This window comes from Xyrauchen texanus, chromosome 8 (assembly GCF_025860055.1).
Source record: "Xyrauchen texanus isolate HMW12.3.18 chromosome 8, RBS_HiC_50CHRs, whole genome shotgun sequence".
NCBI classification, from domain to species: Eukaryota; Metazoa; Chordata; class Actinopteri; order Cypriniformes; family Catostomidae; genus Xyrauchen; species Xyrauchen texanus.
Window position 1 is genome coordinate 15,561,050 of NC_068283.1, and position 15,275 is coordinate 15,576,324.

Sequence of the window (15,275 nt, forward strand, 5' to 3'; positions counted from 1 at the left end):
TATAAAACAAATAATACAAATAGTTGTATAATGCAGTGTATATTTTCTGTTTAATATTAATAATTAAAAAAATCAAAATATTAAAACGAATCAATGTTTTAATGTAGCATTCAAATTTATACTAATTACAATATTTTCCGTCTCGAGTAACTGTTGTTTCTCTGGATAAAAATACAAGCATCTCCGGTGCTTCTTCCGCCATCAGAAATTGGGCATGGGTTGTAGAAAACAGTGGGTGTATCAATACGATCTTATTGTAGTATTATTCCGATGTTTTTTTTTTTTTTTTTTTTTTTATGAGCCCACGGCTGATGCACAAATTGCGTCTACCAATCAACGTGAGGCATTACGAGCGCGAGCTGCACTCTCAGCCACTGAGAGCAGTCAATGAATATTTATGCCGAGGCTGCTCAATCTCCACCGCTCAAAGTTAGTGGATCACCAGTGGGAGGATGTCTCCGTGATAGAACATCATCAGCTCCATGCGATTAAGACCCATCGTTTGCGCCAATTGCCACTTGAAATCAGCGGTTTGAAGGAAGGTGTCAAAATTGTACCCAAAACTGATCGCGTCTCGTTTTGGCTGAGGACGTGCCTTGCACATCACTTCAGAAGACTTTGACCCCCCCACCCCTACCCCACCCCTCTTCAAAGATGCCAAAACTTGGTTCATCATCAGCATCACCCTCAGCCCACATCAAGCCGGGCTGCTCATTTGGAATGAAGCCCGACCGCAGCCTTTCTAATCTGCAATTTCAATCCGATGAATTGTGACAAAAGCTGTCAGCGTTGGAATTAGAAATCGATACCCGAGACGTTCCTCTGGAATTTTAATCATCCTTTCCTTCATCACGTGAAACTGGCGCGGAGCGCTCCGCCTGCTCTTCGCAGTTTCAGATGTTTGCCGCGTTGATGCTGACAGACTATTGTTGTTGAGTGTCCATGCGAGACTTGGGGTGGAAACATGTCTGGCCACTTCTCTGAGAGGATCGCTGCTATCAGAGATGGCATTTTGGTCCAGCACTTCGGTTTTTACTTCTAAAGTGCCCCGGAAGATCTTATTCATGTTCACCCTCTCCCTTTCTGTCACATATTTGTTTTATAGCTTGATGAGCTGTTACAACTCCTTCCAGTTCCAAGAGAACTACGTTTATCAGGCTAGGCTGGTGACAGAGGAAACAACTTTTGTCACGCTAAGGGAAAAACTTTACCCGACTTCGTCCCAGGGCTATTTCGACGAGGAAATAATAGAAAGCTCGGCGACGGAGCAAACTATCGCCGTCTCGAGTTTGAGAAACAACGCGGGGCTCGAGGAGAGGACGGCGGCATGGGCGCGAGTTCCGGCGGCTCCGACCAGCAGCGTTTCGGTCCACCAGCACCCTGAATTCAGCACCACGGACAGCGAGCTCCGGAAAGTGGTGAACTGCACCTCGGATTACGGGGAGAAAACATTGCCCCAAGCCATTATAATCGGAGTGAAGAAAGGGGGTACAAGGGCTCTGCTCGAAGCTTTGCGGGTTCATCCCGACGTCCGAGCGGTTGGGAATGAGCCGCACTTCTTTGACAGGAACTACGAGAAGGGTCTGGATTGGTACAGGTGCGCGCTTTCACGTTTGTCTATTGTTTAATTTAAATCAGAAATGAGAACTCTTTTAAATTGACAGTGAAAAGGAGAATGCATTTTGTAGATTTTCCACATTATTATTTTCTGATTTGATAGGCCTATATCAAAATGATTCAGTAATTTAGAAGAGCAGAGAATGAATGAGGCTTGTATTCAGAAAAAAAAGTATTGTTATGGCAATTATATAAATATACTGTATACACACACACACACACACACACACACACACACACACACACACACACACACACACACACACACACACACACAAATACAGTGCATTATTCTACATGGAAGACAATCAAAGAAAAACAATCCTCTGATCAAGCCTGACTGCATGATCAGGTGTGCAATGGGGTTACCATTAAATATGTTTTTTTGAATACTCATGTAAACAGCCTGAATAGTAACCCATCTGAAATATTGGCTACTTCTGTACACATTGCTTTGAATGACTACTGTATTAATATATACTCTGTAGTCCTGTGCATCTGTTTCCCTAGTTTGCATATGAGAGTATGCTTTTACATAGATTATGATTCAAAAAGTGACCAAGTTCCCAGCTGCAGAGGATACTTTAGTTCATCTTTAGCTTGTAACATCATGACCACAGCTACCATGACTGTTTCATTTCATGGTGAATATATGTTCGTATTCACTGCTCAGTGGCGCCGGTTGCAGGGAATGCTCTAATGACCTCTTTCAGCATACCTGGGCTCCAGGCTCCCAGGTGTGTGCAAATCATGAGGTGCTTACTCAGGGCTGTGTGCTCCCACACAAACCCATCTTCAACTGCTCCCAATACACTCTGGAACAAAACTAGTGATACCTCCTATTCTACATCTCTCCATGCCATTTGCAATCTGTGTCCATGCTGCCTACAGAATGTGTTATTACAGCCAGGCCATTTTTCTTCTTAATTAATTTACCTAACATTATTAATTCAAGCAGATGCCCATGGTCAGGAGATGCTTGTACAGCGATCAGTGGAGTGGCAAGCTGAAGCAGATTTAAACCAAGGTGTGTTGTGTGTTTGGCAGTGCAGTGGATCTACTAGCACAGGGCTGTGAGTCAGAGCTTTGGGGTTAGGCAACATCTGCCGCAAATTCACATAATTGTTCATTTTCCTGTGTGTTATTGCAAGCTGTTTTGTTATGCACATTTTGTGGGGCTTCTAGACTGGGGGATGACAAGCCTACATAAATAACATCTAAGAGTGGTTGTATACTTTAGAGTCCCTGAGTCTGGCAAATCCCCTAAGCGGCCTTACGTTTCTTTCCACATCTACGCGCCACATGACTTATAGCTTGCAGGAAGCTTAGATATGCTACTGCTTACCATACACACTGATGGAACAATGTTATAACTAGCAATAACTATGTCAGGCTAGATCATAGGGCAAAATTATGATTAAATGTAGCATTTCACCAACAAAATAAATGAATCTGTGAAAAATTAATTAAAAGTATACATCATAATAAGCCATATATTGTTTAAGTAGGCTAAACAATACAAACAATATACAACATAAAATCATTTGTGTTTTAATGTTGGCCTTGGTGTCTGAGTCAATAATCTCACTAAATGCATCAAACTGATTTGCATTTGCAGCAGTGGCTCATTTAACACTTGGCATTGGCTGTAAAGCTTAAACATGTGGCACGGGTAGTTCATAAATGTAAAGAATTTGCATATATTAGCAATTTAACTTGCTGGTGACTGATTACACTTAAACCCTTGGCACAAATAAGCTACAGGCAAAGTGTTACATTTTAACTCATCATTAATACATTTCCAGTGGAAGGGCTTTTTTGGGCTTCATTCTCTGGGTTAGATAATCTTTTCAGTCTTGAAATATGATGGTAAACCTCCTTGACATTTATTTTATGTCCTGACACAATGTTTAAAAGGCTTGTCAGGGAGGACCCCATGCTCACTTTCACAGAGTGGGTAATGCGATCCCCCTGTCAAATTATTATAGCTCACCATCATTAGAATAAATTGCACCATTGCTGGGGTCCATTCAAGGCTTAAAAGTCTGCAGAAAAGAAAACAAGAGGGAGTTAAACCAGTGCGGTCCTTTTTTAATTTTTTTAGATTAAATAGTGCATGTTGATTTTACTACAAAACATGTTCACTATGTTGTCTGTAATTAATAATTTCTGTCATTTAAGTATAAATATGATTGATATTGTCATTTTTATATGCCTAGTAATCAGATAAGATATTTGTACATTTTCAATTCTAGTCTGACATGCTGTTCAACTGTTCTATTCAGTGGTCCCTCACCACAGTATTCAGAGCTGAAGATCCTTGGCTATTTGACCTTGGTCCTTGGTCTTTGAGAATGATCATGAGACTGTAAAAGGATATAAAATACATTCTGATCTTTGATAGCTACACAGCGCTGAATCCTACGCATTGCTTGTGCCCTGTCCAAGGCTACACAATGAAGCACTCTTATTCCATCAACTTTTTATTCACTGATGCCCTCTTGTTTGCTGTTAAAGAAAATAACTTGTGGTCAGACATGTCCTGTTCTGTGCAGAATTTTGCAGTTTAAAGGAATATTCCAGGTAAAATAAAAGATAAGCTCTATCAACAGCATATCTGCTGCCGGCAGCATCTTACATGTTTGCCCTATAGACTTCCATTTCTAAGTGCATAAATGTCAATGCTTTTTTTATTTTCTTTATTTCTTTAGAAAAAATATTTGTATAGATATTCCTCTTCTTTTAATTATTTTTCTTAACAAATATCAGCAAACTGTTTAGTGCATTACCCATTCAAACTTGGTTTTGTATTTTTCTTTAAACTTACATAAATCACTTGTTAAAAAACACTTACAATATACTCTACAGCCATGTAGTGTATACATTATAAAAGTGTAGGATTGTCCCAAATGACAATTTAAAAATACGACACTTTTTTTAACTACGTGGAAGCATTCAGCATTTAATTCGGCAGATGTGACGATGTGACGATTTATTAATAATTATTTGCCAGACCAGTACAGCCAGGTAACACCGCTGCTTCCGCTACGTATGAATGCACAAAGTGTCCACAAAGTGCATTTTCTGTTTTAAAATATTACTCAAACTACTTACACTTAAAATGATAAAGAATAGTACAGAAGTGTACGGTGGACACACATTCAATTTTAAAACAAATTCTAGTAAACTCACTTGTCGTCCACTGGTTGTACAAAAAGATTACCCTGCACAAATTTCACATAATTTGTTGAGCCAATTAGCTGGAAGGACCACTTAAACAATCAGAGGAATGTTTGGATAGTGCCACGGTGTTACACTTTTAGATGACCTACAAATCGGATACGAGCAAGAAATGTAACATAGAAAAAAATTTAACTTCAGCTTTAAGACTGAAATCTCAAAATAATATTAAAATAATAATTAAAAATAAACACCTACATGGACCCTTTTTTGACCCTTTTCCCGGTTTTGGAACTCAGAAGTAAAAAACAGCAGGGTAAACTTCGATAGAGGTGAATTAATGGGAGACCATGCCAAATATAATCTTTGCTTAACCATTAGCTCACAAGTGTATTTCAAATTTTATTTAGTTTTTATTAAAAAAGTTTCAAATACCCTCCTCGGTTTGAATGACATGCCTGGGTCTCAGTGATGGAGACTGAACCCGAGGAGGTTGGCTCCCCTCGGGAACATATCATCACATTGTGAAAAGGTTCCAATGGTTTTGATAGAATGTTCTGATTTCAAAATTGAACAGACTGTTATGATGTCATCATATCAAATGCAATTGGTTGTTTCTTTCTTATAGCTATAGAGAACAATCAATAGTTTCTATAGTCAGCAACAGCAAAGTGGCAGAACCAAAGCATAAAACCTATGCTTGCAAATGCAAATCTAGGCATGCATTACTTGTCATTTATTTATTTTGTTTTTATAATGAATATCATGATTAAAATGCATTTGAATGTATAAGGCAGCTTTTAAGTCTTAGGCTCTGTAACAATTATTTTGTTGCCTTGGAAGCACTGGAATCTTTTGTGAAATGCAAATCTAGTTGGAATGATTTTCTATAGTAATCAACAATTTGCCTCAAATTATTTTGATACAGCTTTACTTGTATTTAACTGGGAAAATTCCTATGTTCATGTATAGTGAACCATTGGTGTGTTTGTGAGGAGTGTGAACAGCATGCAGTGTTGATTCCTTCCATCAGCCGCTGAGACACGAGCCTCTGACAGGAGGCAAAAGTCGTAGATGCAGATCCACTGCTGAGCGAAGCAGGACAGAGCCTAAATCCAGCGTTTATCCTTTGTTTACCCTTCCTCAGCACACCACTCTGCAGTTCAAGCCTGACTCCCGTCTCCTGCCTGGTGGATTTAAACTGTGAGGGGAGGTGGGCTGCTTCCCAGCTCAAGCTGGATGCCATCTCACTCCTTGCTCCTCCACGTCTCTGCACCTCACTGTGATGCCCCAATCTGCCTGCTCCTGATAAGCTCCCACCAAGGCATGCAAGGACACACCTCTGGGTACTCAGATGCCAACACGGCAGTCATGGAATTAAATGTTTTAATTAGCAGCATGCCCCTGTGCCTGTCGAGAGTGTGGACCGCTGCAGTCAGGTCTGTCTCATCCCCCTATTTGCACTTAATTAAATTCACTGGTACAACAGAACCCAGTGACTACAAGAGCATCAACCCTGCCACTTCACATGTGTATGTCCATCACTGTTATCTTTTGACTTGGTGCAAACATTCAGCAATTCTGTTAGGAATTCCTTGTCTTGTTTCACTGTTGCCCTCTGTCTGCCATTTTTATGTTAGGAATTCCTTGTCTTGTTTCACTGTTGCCCTCTGTCTGCCATTTTTGTCACCTTTGCATTCCATAGTTTTCACTTTTGTCCCTTGTTTAGCTCCACTGTCTCACTTGTCATTGTTTAGAACTACACTTCCCAGAATCCACCTGCCATCATCACTGCCATTTTGTTCTCACCTGTGTCTTATTCAGTCATCACTCACTGTGTATTTAAGCCCTGCTTTTTGTTCACTCCTTGTCGTTCGTTGAATGTTGTTAGCCTGGTGTGTGTTCCCTGCCTGTGTTTTCTAGTTTTATGTTTATTTCCCCATTGAGGGTTTTCCTTTGTGTTTTTTCTTGCTTGTTTATTTAATAAAGTGTAACTGCATTTAGATCCGCATCTCCTCGTCTGCCTTGCTGCTCAATCGTGACAGAACGAATGACCCAATATGGATCTAGCAGCTTACCTGATGGAACTGACCCAGGTGGAGTTGACCATCCGCGAGTACTCCCACTTCTTTTCCGCTGTTGCCATCCACACCGGCTTCGACGACACATCCCTGAAAACCATCTACCAGCTCGGGCTACCAACGTACCAGCTGAGGGGATTGCCGAACTCCGGAGACCTCACGTGGAGGGAATATGTGGATCTAGTCTTGGGAGTACTCGCTGCCGGGGAACCACCTCTCTCGATCCCGGTTTCCGCCACTGGGCTTTCCGTGCCTGCCACGGCCAGCGAGCCAGAGCCCACGCCTGCCACGGCCAGCGAGCCAGAGCCCACGCCTGCCCCGGTCTGCGAGCCAGAACCCTCGTCAGCTACGGTCTGCGAGCCAGAGCCCTCGCCTACCCCGGTCTGCGAGCCAGAGCCCTCGTCAGCTACGGTCTGCGAGCCAGAGCCCTCGCCTGCCCCGGTCTGCGAGCCAGAGCCCTCATCAGCTACGGTCAGCGAGCCAGAGCCAGAGCCCTCCTCAGCCACGGTCAGCGAACCCAAGCCAGCGCATACCACGGTCACCCAGCCAGAGCCTGTCGCCTCAGAGGTCAGTGAGCCAGCGCCTGTAGCCTCGACCGTCCCTGAGCCAGCGCCTGTAGCCTCGACCGTCCCTGAGCCAGCGCCTGTAGCCTCGACCGTCCCTGAGCCAGCGCCTGTAGCCTCGACCGTCCCTGAGCCAGCGCCTGTAGCCTCGACCGTCCCTGAGCCAGCGCCTGTAGCCTCGACCGTCCCTGAGCCAGCGCCTGTAGCCTCGACCGTCCCTGAGCCAGCGCCTGTAGCGTCGACCGTCCCTGAGCCAGCGCCTGTAGCGTCGACCGTCCCTGAGCCAGCGCCTGTAGCGTCGACCGTCCCTGAGCCAGCGCCTGTAGCCTCGACCGTTCCCGGGCCAACGCCAATAGCCAGGACTGACCATAAGCCAGCGCCAATGGTCATGCCCGTCCTAGAGCCTGCGCCCCTCGAGCCTTCCGAGCTTCCCAGAGCTCCGCCTTCCGAGCTTCCCAGAGCTCCGCCTTCCGGGCTTCCCAGAGCTCCGCCTTCCGAGCCTCCCGAGCTTTCCAGAGCTCCGCCTTCCGAGCCTCCCGAGCTTTCCAGAGCTCCGCCTTCCGAGCTTTCCAGAGCTCCGCCTTCCGAGCTTTCCAGAGCTCCGCCTTCCGAGATTTCCAGAGCTCCGCCTCCGAGCTTTCCAGAGCTCCGCCTCCCGAGCTTTCCAGAGCTCCGCTTCCCGAGCTTTCCAAGGCTCTGCCTCTCGAGTCTTCCAGGGCTCCTCTTGAGCCTTCCAGGGCTCCGCCTCTCAAGTCTCCTGAGCCTCCCAGGGCTCCGCCTCTCAAGTCTCCCGAGCCACCCAGGGATCCTCCTCCCAAGCCTCCTAGGGCTCCGCCTCCCAGGGCTCCATCTCTCAAGTCTCTCGAGTCTGCCAGCGCTCCTCCTCTCGAGCCTCCCAGGGCTCCACCTCTCGAGCCTCCCTCTGCTCTGCCTCCTGAGCCTCCCACGGCTCTGCCCCCTGAGCCTCCCGAGCTTTCCATGGTTCCTCCTCCCTCGGCTCTGCCTCCTGAGCCTTCCATGGTTCCTCCTCCCTCGGCTCCGCCCCCTGAGGCCTCTGAGCCTCCCTCAGCTCCGCCTCCAGAGACTCCCTCAGCTGAGCCTCCCTCGGCTCCGCCTCCACAGCCTCCTATGGCTCCACCTCCAGAGCTTCATACGGCTCCGCCCTCAGAGCCTCCCGAGCCTCCTACGGCTCCGCCCTCAGAGCCTCCCGAGCCTCCTACGGCTCCGCCTCCCGAGCCTCCTACGGCTCCGCCGCCAGAGCCTCCTACGGCTCCGCCGTTAGAGCCTTCCAGGTCACCACCTTTAGGGCCTCCTCCCAGGGGTCCTGACCCTGTCCCTGACCTGTGGCCTCCTCCCAGACCTTCTGACCCTGTCCCTGTCCTGTGGCCTCCTCCCAGGCCTCCTGATCCTGTCCCTGTCCTGTGGCCTCCTCCCAGGCCTCCTGACCCTGTTCCCATCCTGTGGCCTCCTCCCAGGCCTCCTGACCCGGTCCCTGTCCTGTGGCCTCCTCCCAGGCCTCCTGACCCAGTCCCTGTCCTGTGGCCTCCTCCCAGGCCTCCTGACCCGGTCCCTGTCCTGTGGCCTCTGCCCAGGCCCCCTGACCCAGTCCCTGTCCAGTGGCCTCCTCCCAGGTTTCCTGACCCAGTCCCTGTCCAGTGGCCTCCTCCCAGGTTCCCCAAACCTGTCCTTGCCCGGTGGCCAGGTCCCTGACCACCTGAACTTGTCCTTGCCCTTTGTGCCCCCTTGGACTTCCTGCCTGCCATCTGTGCCCCCTTGGACTTCCTGCCTGCCATCTGTGCCCCCTTGGACTTCCTGCCTGCCCTTTGTGCCCCCTTGGACTTCCTGCCTGCCTTCTGTGCCCCCTGGACTGTCTGTCTGCCCCTCGTTGCCCCCTTGGTCTGTCTGCCCACCTCAAGCTCCCCCCCAGTCATGGACATTTTTTGTTTTATGTTACTTTGATCGTCTGGAATCCGATCTTTGAGGGGGGGCTATGTTAGGAATTCCTTGTCTTGTTTCACTGTTGCCCTCTGTCTGCCATTTATGTCATCTTTGCATTCCATAGTTTTCACTTTTGTCCCTTGTTTAGCTCCACTGTCTCACTTGTCATTGTTTAGAACTACACTTCCCAGAATCCACCTGCCATCATCACTGCCATTTTGTTCTCACCTGTGTCTTATTCAGTCATCACTCACTGTGTATTTAAGCCCTGCTTTTTGTTCACTCCTTGTCGTTCGTTGAATGTTGTTAGCCTGGTGTGTGTTCCCTGCCTGTGTTTTCTAGTTTTATGTTTATTTCCTCATTGAGGGTTTTCCTTTGTGTTTTTTCTTGCTTGTTTATTTAATAAAGTGTAACTGCATTTAGATCCGCATCTCCTCATCTGCCTTGCTGCTCAATCGTGACAAATTCCAGTGACTACATTAGTCTCTGCTGGCTGCACTGACATGCAGCTGGTTAGTTGATGCATAATATGTCCACCTTTTTTTATTTTTTTTATTTTAGCGTACATAAGGGAAAGCATATATATCTTAGGGCCTGTAACTGGTCACCATTTCTTTTAATTTCTTCACCATTTTTAATCAGCTTTTTACCTTCACTAGTTCATTTTAAGTTGTCCAACAGTATGAAAATTTGATTTTTTTAAAGTAAAATATTTCAAATAGGCTCAATAGCTCATTAAATCGTCATGCATAATAATGCAGGTCATGCCACCATATTGTTATTCTACAGTCTTGGTTTAGGGTAAAAAAAAAAATTACCAATTGTAACTCTTACTACAGCTTTCAAGCTACATTTACCAAACTCTGTATGGACATTCAGACTTTTCGGATTTGTGTGCTATGTCTTTTTAAAAGAATAGTTAAAGTTGCATTCAGTAGGCAATATAAAAAGTTGTACACATTAACAAATTAATTGTGTTTTTGTGAAGTTTGATCCGAATGGTGTACACTCACAAGAGATGAAGACTTTACTCATAATAGTTTTCTATAAAAAGTGTTTTATTCTACATGGTGCAGCCCCTTCAAAGTGTTTCGCCATTTTGAAATCACATTACCCGCAGTGTTTCACTAAATGTTGAAGAAGAGAATCCTCGCGCTAACTGGCTGCTGTCTTTGTAGATAGATACGCTTGGCTATGCTTAGAACATTGTTGTTTGTTAACGGAAGTGCGAAAAGTTTGCTTACACACACAAGGAATTTGTCATGGTGACAGAACACAATGGAACATATTTATTTGTTGTGCTTTAGCAGCTGAGACAATGGGAGATCCAATAGCTGTACTGCTGAAGAAGCAAAAAAAAGGTCTAAAGCAACTTGCTTCAGTCAATAAGACAGAAAGATCAGCAAAGTCAAAAAACGGTAATGGTAAGACATCTATGTCTTCATTAGTTTAGTGTAAAGTAGCTTGGCACAGTGATTGTTGTGGATTTTGTGTAAACCATGATGTTGTTTGCTTGGAAATTAAATGGGTTCTTCAAATAAAGTATTCATGGACATGCTGAATTTGATCATCAAAAACAATTCTAATCTTACCATGACATTCTGTATCACTAGATAATTGAGGTTTATTTTACGCTAAGCAGTTCTCTAATAAAGGTAATAACTGTCTTTAGAAATAAAGTCTATGTAGACAGTCTCCAAAGAATATTGATATGAGGGACAATAATAATATATCCTTAACAGTAGAAGCATGTTCTCTTGATTTGTGACATTTGTTTTTAGGCAAAGCATGTATATTACAGGACCTGCATTTCACCACTGGAGTCGTATGGATTACTTTTATGCTGCCTTTATATGCTTTTTGAGCTTTAATGTTTTGAACTCTATTGTCTTGCATGTTTTTCTTTAAAAAAATCTTAATTTGAATCAAACACATCTGGAATGGCATAAAGGTGAGTAAATGATGAGAGATTTGTCATTTTTGTGTGAACTATTCCTTTTTTAGACTTGCAGTTTTCCTATAGTGGATAGTGCCATTTCCCATATACTTACATTGATGGGTGAAATGAGCCAGTAATTTGTTTGTGATTTCAAACTGGTTCAGTCTATCTGCCAACCTATCTGTTTAGCAACACTCTAGCAATTAGCAAGAACACCATAGTTAGGCCTAGCAAGAAGCTAGAAAGCCCAGCAACCAGCTAGAAAACCCTTGCAATGACTAGCAAAGAGCTAAAACAGCCTAGCAACCAACCAGAACACCCTAGCTATTGCTACCAATCAGTCAGAGCATTCTAGAAACTTGGGCTGGCTGAATAATACAATTTTGTTTTCTATTACAATTTTGGCTTCCAACTATTTTGAAAACAAGATAATCAAGATAAACTATTATTGGGCCGCATTCCATTTCACAATTATGCTCTCGTTTTGTCTTGTATTAAAACATTCAGCGCACCCTTTTCCTTTACAGTGGTGCACTTTCGCCCCTCCCAGGCTGTGACATGTTTAGTTCAGCTTGAGCCAAGATGATGGGAAGAGAGCCTATGGTCATATTTATATATTGAATAAATGTTTGGTAGTTTTCATTTGGTTACAAAAAACCCAATGCAGATTGAGAAACTCAATTGATCAACGATGATCAACAATATTGGGAAATGGCAATACCATGGATCTGGGAAATATATGAAACAGTGCCCAGGGTGTAAAACTAGCACCCGGTACCCGCCAAATGTGACAAGGCTGAATCCACTTTGCAAGCTCCTCGTCCAAAAGTATTTCATGCCCAAGTAATTTAGCTCATCTACCCACAACAGGCGGGTGACCTGTAAAACATCTCGGATTGACACATGACAAGAAAAGCTGTTATTGCGCGACCCTGTCACGTGGAACACACGCATGTTAAGAGTTTCATTCGTCTGAAAACTGTTTGCAAGAATAATGTCATCTATGAGAATGCTGCAAATTACCTCCGATCATCTCAGGAGGTGCTGTGAGTTTAGTTTGCTTTATTTCCATGCGGTCGGCATGCATTGCGAATGCAACTCCGCAGGTTCAGTAATATATCTTTGTATTCAAGAAACAAAGACAAAAGTGATTAACCTCTTAACCAGCACCCCTATTTTTGAGAATTTTCTGAAAATGACATACCCAAATACAAATGTCTGTAGCTCCTAAACCATATGGTCCACATTCATAACTCTGATATTTATTTAAACTAGACACTTGAAACTTTGTTACCCAAGAGTCATATTAATTCAAAAGTAGCATAGGAACAGAGTAAAACAAGGTCAAATTTACATGAAAGTGACTCACGATTTCTATGAATGAACTTCATTTAGGGAAAAATGTATCAGACTTTTATGTTAAAGGCCTGAAAACACCATAAAGATAAAACTGAATGTCTGACCATGTTCTGATTCAAATTTGAAGATGATACTCCCAAAAATGTAGTTTCTGTAAGCTTTTATTCAGGGAAAGTCTAGGCGTCCTTTCCAAAAGGCCATTTGGAGACTCCAAATGGACATCTGGTAACCAAATGACATAAGGAGTAAACACTACATACTACATACATGTATATCAATTCAGAACTGTTCTGCTCATCAAACCACACAAGAAAAAATGATTTCAGCACAACATTTTAACATTTTAACAAAATACTCTTTATTTTGAACAATTCTGATAGCAAAAACAGTGAAACAAAAAAAACTCACTTCATGTATGCATTTCAAAAGTGATCGTTTTACAACTAATTAATAAATTATATAAAAAGAAAACAACATTTGTAATTGCAACAGTGTTTTTTACTCAAATAAATTACAATAAACTGATAATTATAATAAATATCCAATTACTAAAGAAAAAAAAAAGCAATTACAGTATTTACAGTATTTATGTTGATCCAAGGCAGTCACTAACAAGGTTTGTTACCAACTGGAAACCAAAGCCACTGAAAGACAGGAAAGATAAAGTGTGTAAGCAGAACAAATAAAATTACAACACTGTATGCATGTGTGAGTACTTACGTTTGCTCCAATGGCGCCGAATCAGAAGACACCCACTGCAAAAGAGAGAGAAAGAGAGAGCAAACAAGCAGAACAAAACCAAGCAGAACAAACAAAGTCCAAATAGAATAAATGCATATGATAGCTCACTATAGCAGCAACAAACAAAACATTTATTCATATACACCTAGAACTGTAATCTCATATCTTGCTAGTCTTCTCCACTGTAATTTTTTAATCAAAACCATCTTCACCTGACTTCTTGTAATCCTTTCCTTCCATTTTTGTTATATTATATGCATCATAAATATAATGTGTGTGTGTGATATAAATATTATATCTTTATGTATAATATACAGCTATCACCTAGCTACTCGTGTAGCCTCGTGTCTTTGCTAGTCATTTTATAATCAAAAACATGATATGAACAGAAAAACTGCCAATACTTCATAAACATAAAAACTCAAGACGATGTGTTTCAACTTACCGATCTAATACGGGATCGAGTCTATGGAGAAACATCTCCTCTTCAGCCGAATCGACACTCGACACCGTGCTCTCTCTGTCTAAGATGTCTGTTTCTGCGTCTTTCTGCTGTTCTTCGTCGCTACTCCTCATTACCTCCTCCAAAACACTCTCAACACCACAAAAACTCCTCTTCAGTCGACTATCCATGATGTAGATTGTTAGATATAATGTTAGAATAAATCCGCGCATTGAAACGAGCTCCGTGTAGCAAAACAATGGTAAAAACTGTGCGCGCTGTGCGTAAAATGACGAAGAGCGCACGTGGACGCACTTGTATTAGACAGATCTTCTGAGGTAAACTAAGCAAACTGTCAATCACTGCAATCGTGGTTTAGTTGGTTAATACTCCCATACATCAAAATTTTGCTGACCAGACATTGGGTGGCTTTTATCCAGTCAAAAACCGAGGTGCGAGAGTGACAGGTTCCGCAGCCTGTTGTTGAGCTCCCTTCATATTTTGGTCATTACAGAGCCTGTGATTGAAGGAGAGAAACAGGGAATGGCTCATTTTATCGGAAACAGTCCAAACTACGGGGGAGAGATGGTTTTTGAACATTGGAATACAAATTAGAATCGATATTTCATTGAAAGTGAACATGATGGATTACTCTAACTGGAAGCGCTCATGAAAACTGAGGAGGATATTTCATTTTTTTCCCTATTTTTTTGTTGTTTTGGATTAAAAAGTGGGATGCATTTTGAAGAGTAGACCCTTACATTGAAATGTATGCTGGTGTTTCTTGGATTCGTCCGAACTGATCTGAACCATAGGAGATGAAAGATAAGTATTGCCGTTCATTTTGTTCATATTTACAGGGTCGGTCTGTCAGCATTTAATTGAACCCTTTCCTCTCTGGTGTATTGATTGCAAAAACAAGTTCAGAACGTGATTCTTGAGTGTTTTAGCTTTCAAATGATGCATAGTTTATGATAGTTCATTGAATATTTGTTATAAAACAAAGGTAATAAAATTATAAACACGCCCCCACGGCCCGCCCACGCCCCCCTGCTGGTTATGAATCCAAAAATAAGACAAGACACGTTCACATTGAACCTAAAATATAATTTAATTGAATTTTATTTTATTAATGCATTCATTGTATTAACAGTAGCCCAGGGTGTGAAACTACCACCTGCCACCCGCTAAATGCGATGAGGCTGAATCCACTTTGCAAGCAGGTTCAGTAATATATATCTTTGTATTTGTCTTTGTATTCAAGAAACAAAGACAAAAGTGATTAAATCCAAAAAATAATACAAGACACATTCACATTGAACCTAAAATTGAGTTTTAATTTATTTTATTAATGCATTAACTGTATAACCAAAATGCAATACAAACACAAATTTGATAAGAACACACATTTGGGA

At 42.8% G+C, this 15,275-nt stretch overlaps 1 protein-coding gene across 1 annotated transcript in view; it reads left to right on the forward strand.

Annotated features, from left to right (window-relative positions):
• Window positions 1-1,004: 1,004 nt before the first annotated feature.
• Window positions 1,005-15,275, forward strand: part of LOC127647271 (heparan sulfate glucosamine 3-O-sulfotransferase 4-like) — a 208,963-nt gene continuing 194,692 nt past the window's right edge. Inside the window, exon 1 of the mRNA XM_052131419.1 lies at window positions 1,005-1,597. Coding sequence (XP_051987379.1) covers window positions 1,005-1,597 — 593 coding nt within the window. The remainder of the gene's footprint in view (window positions 1,598-15,275) is intronic.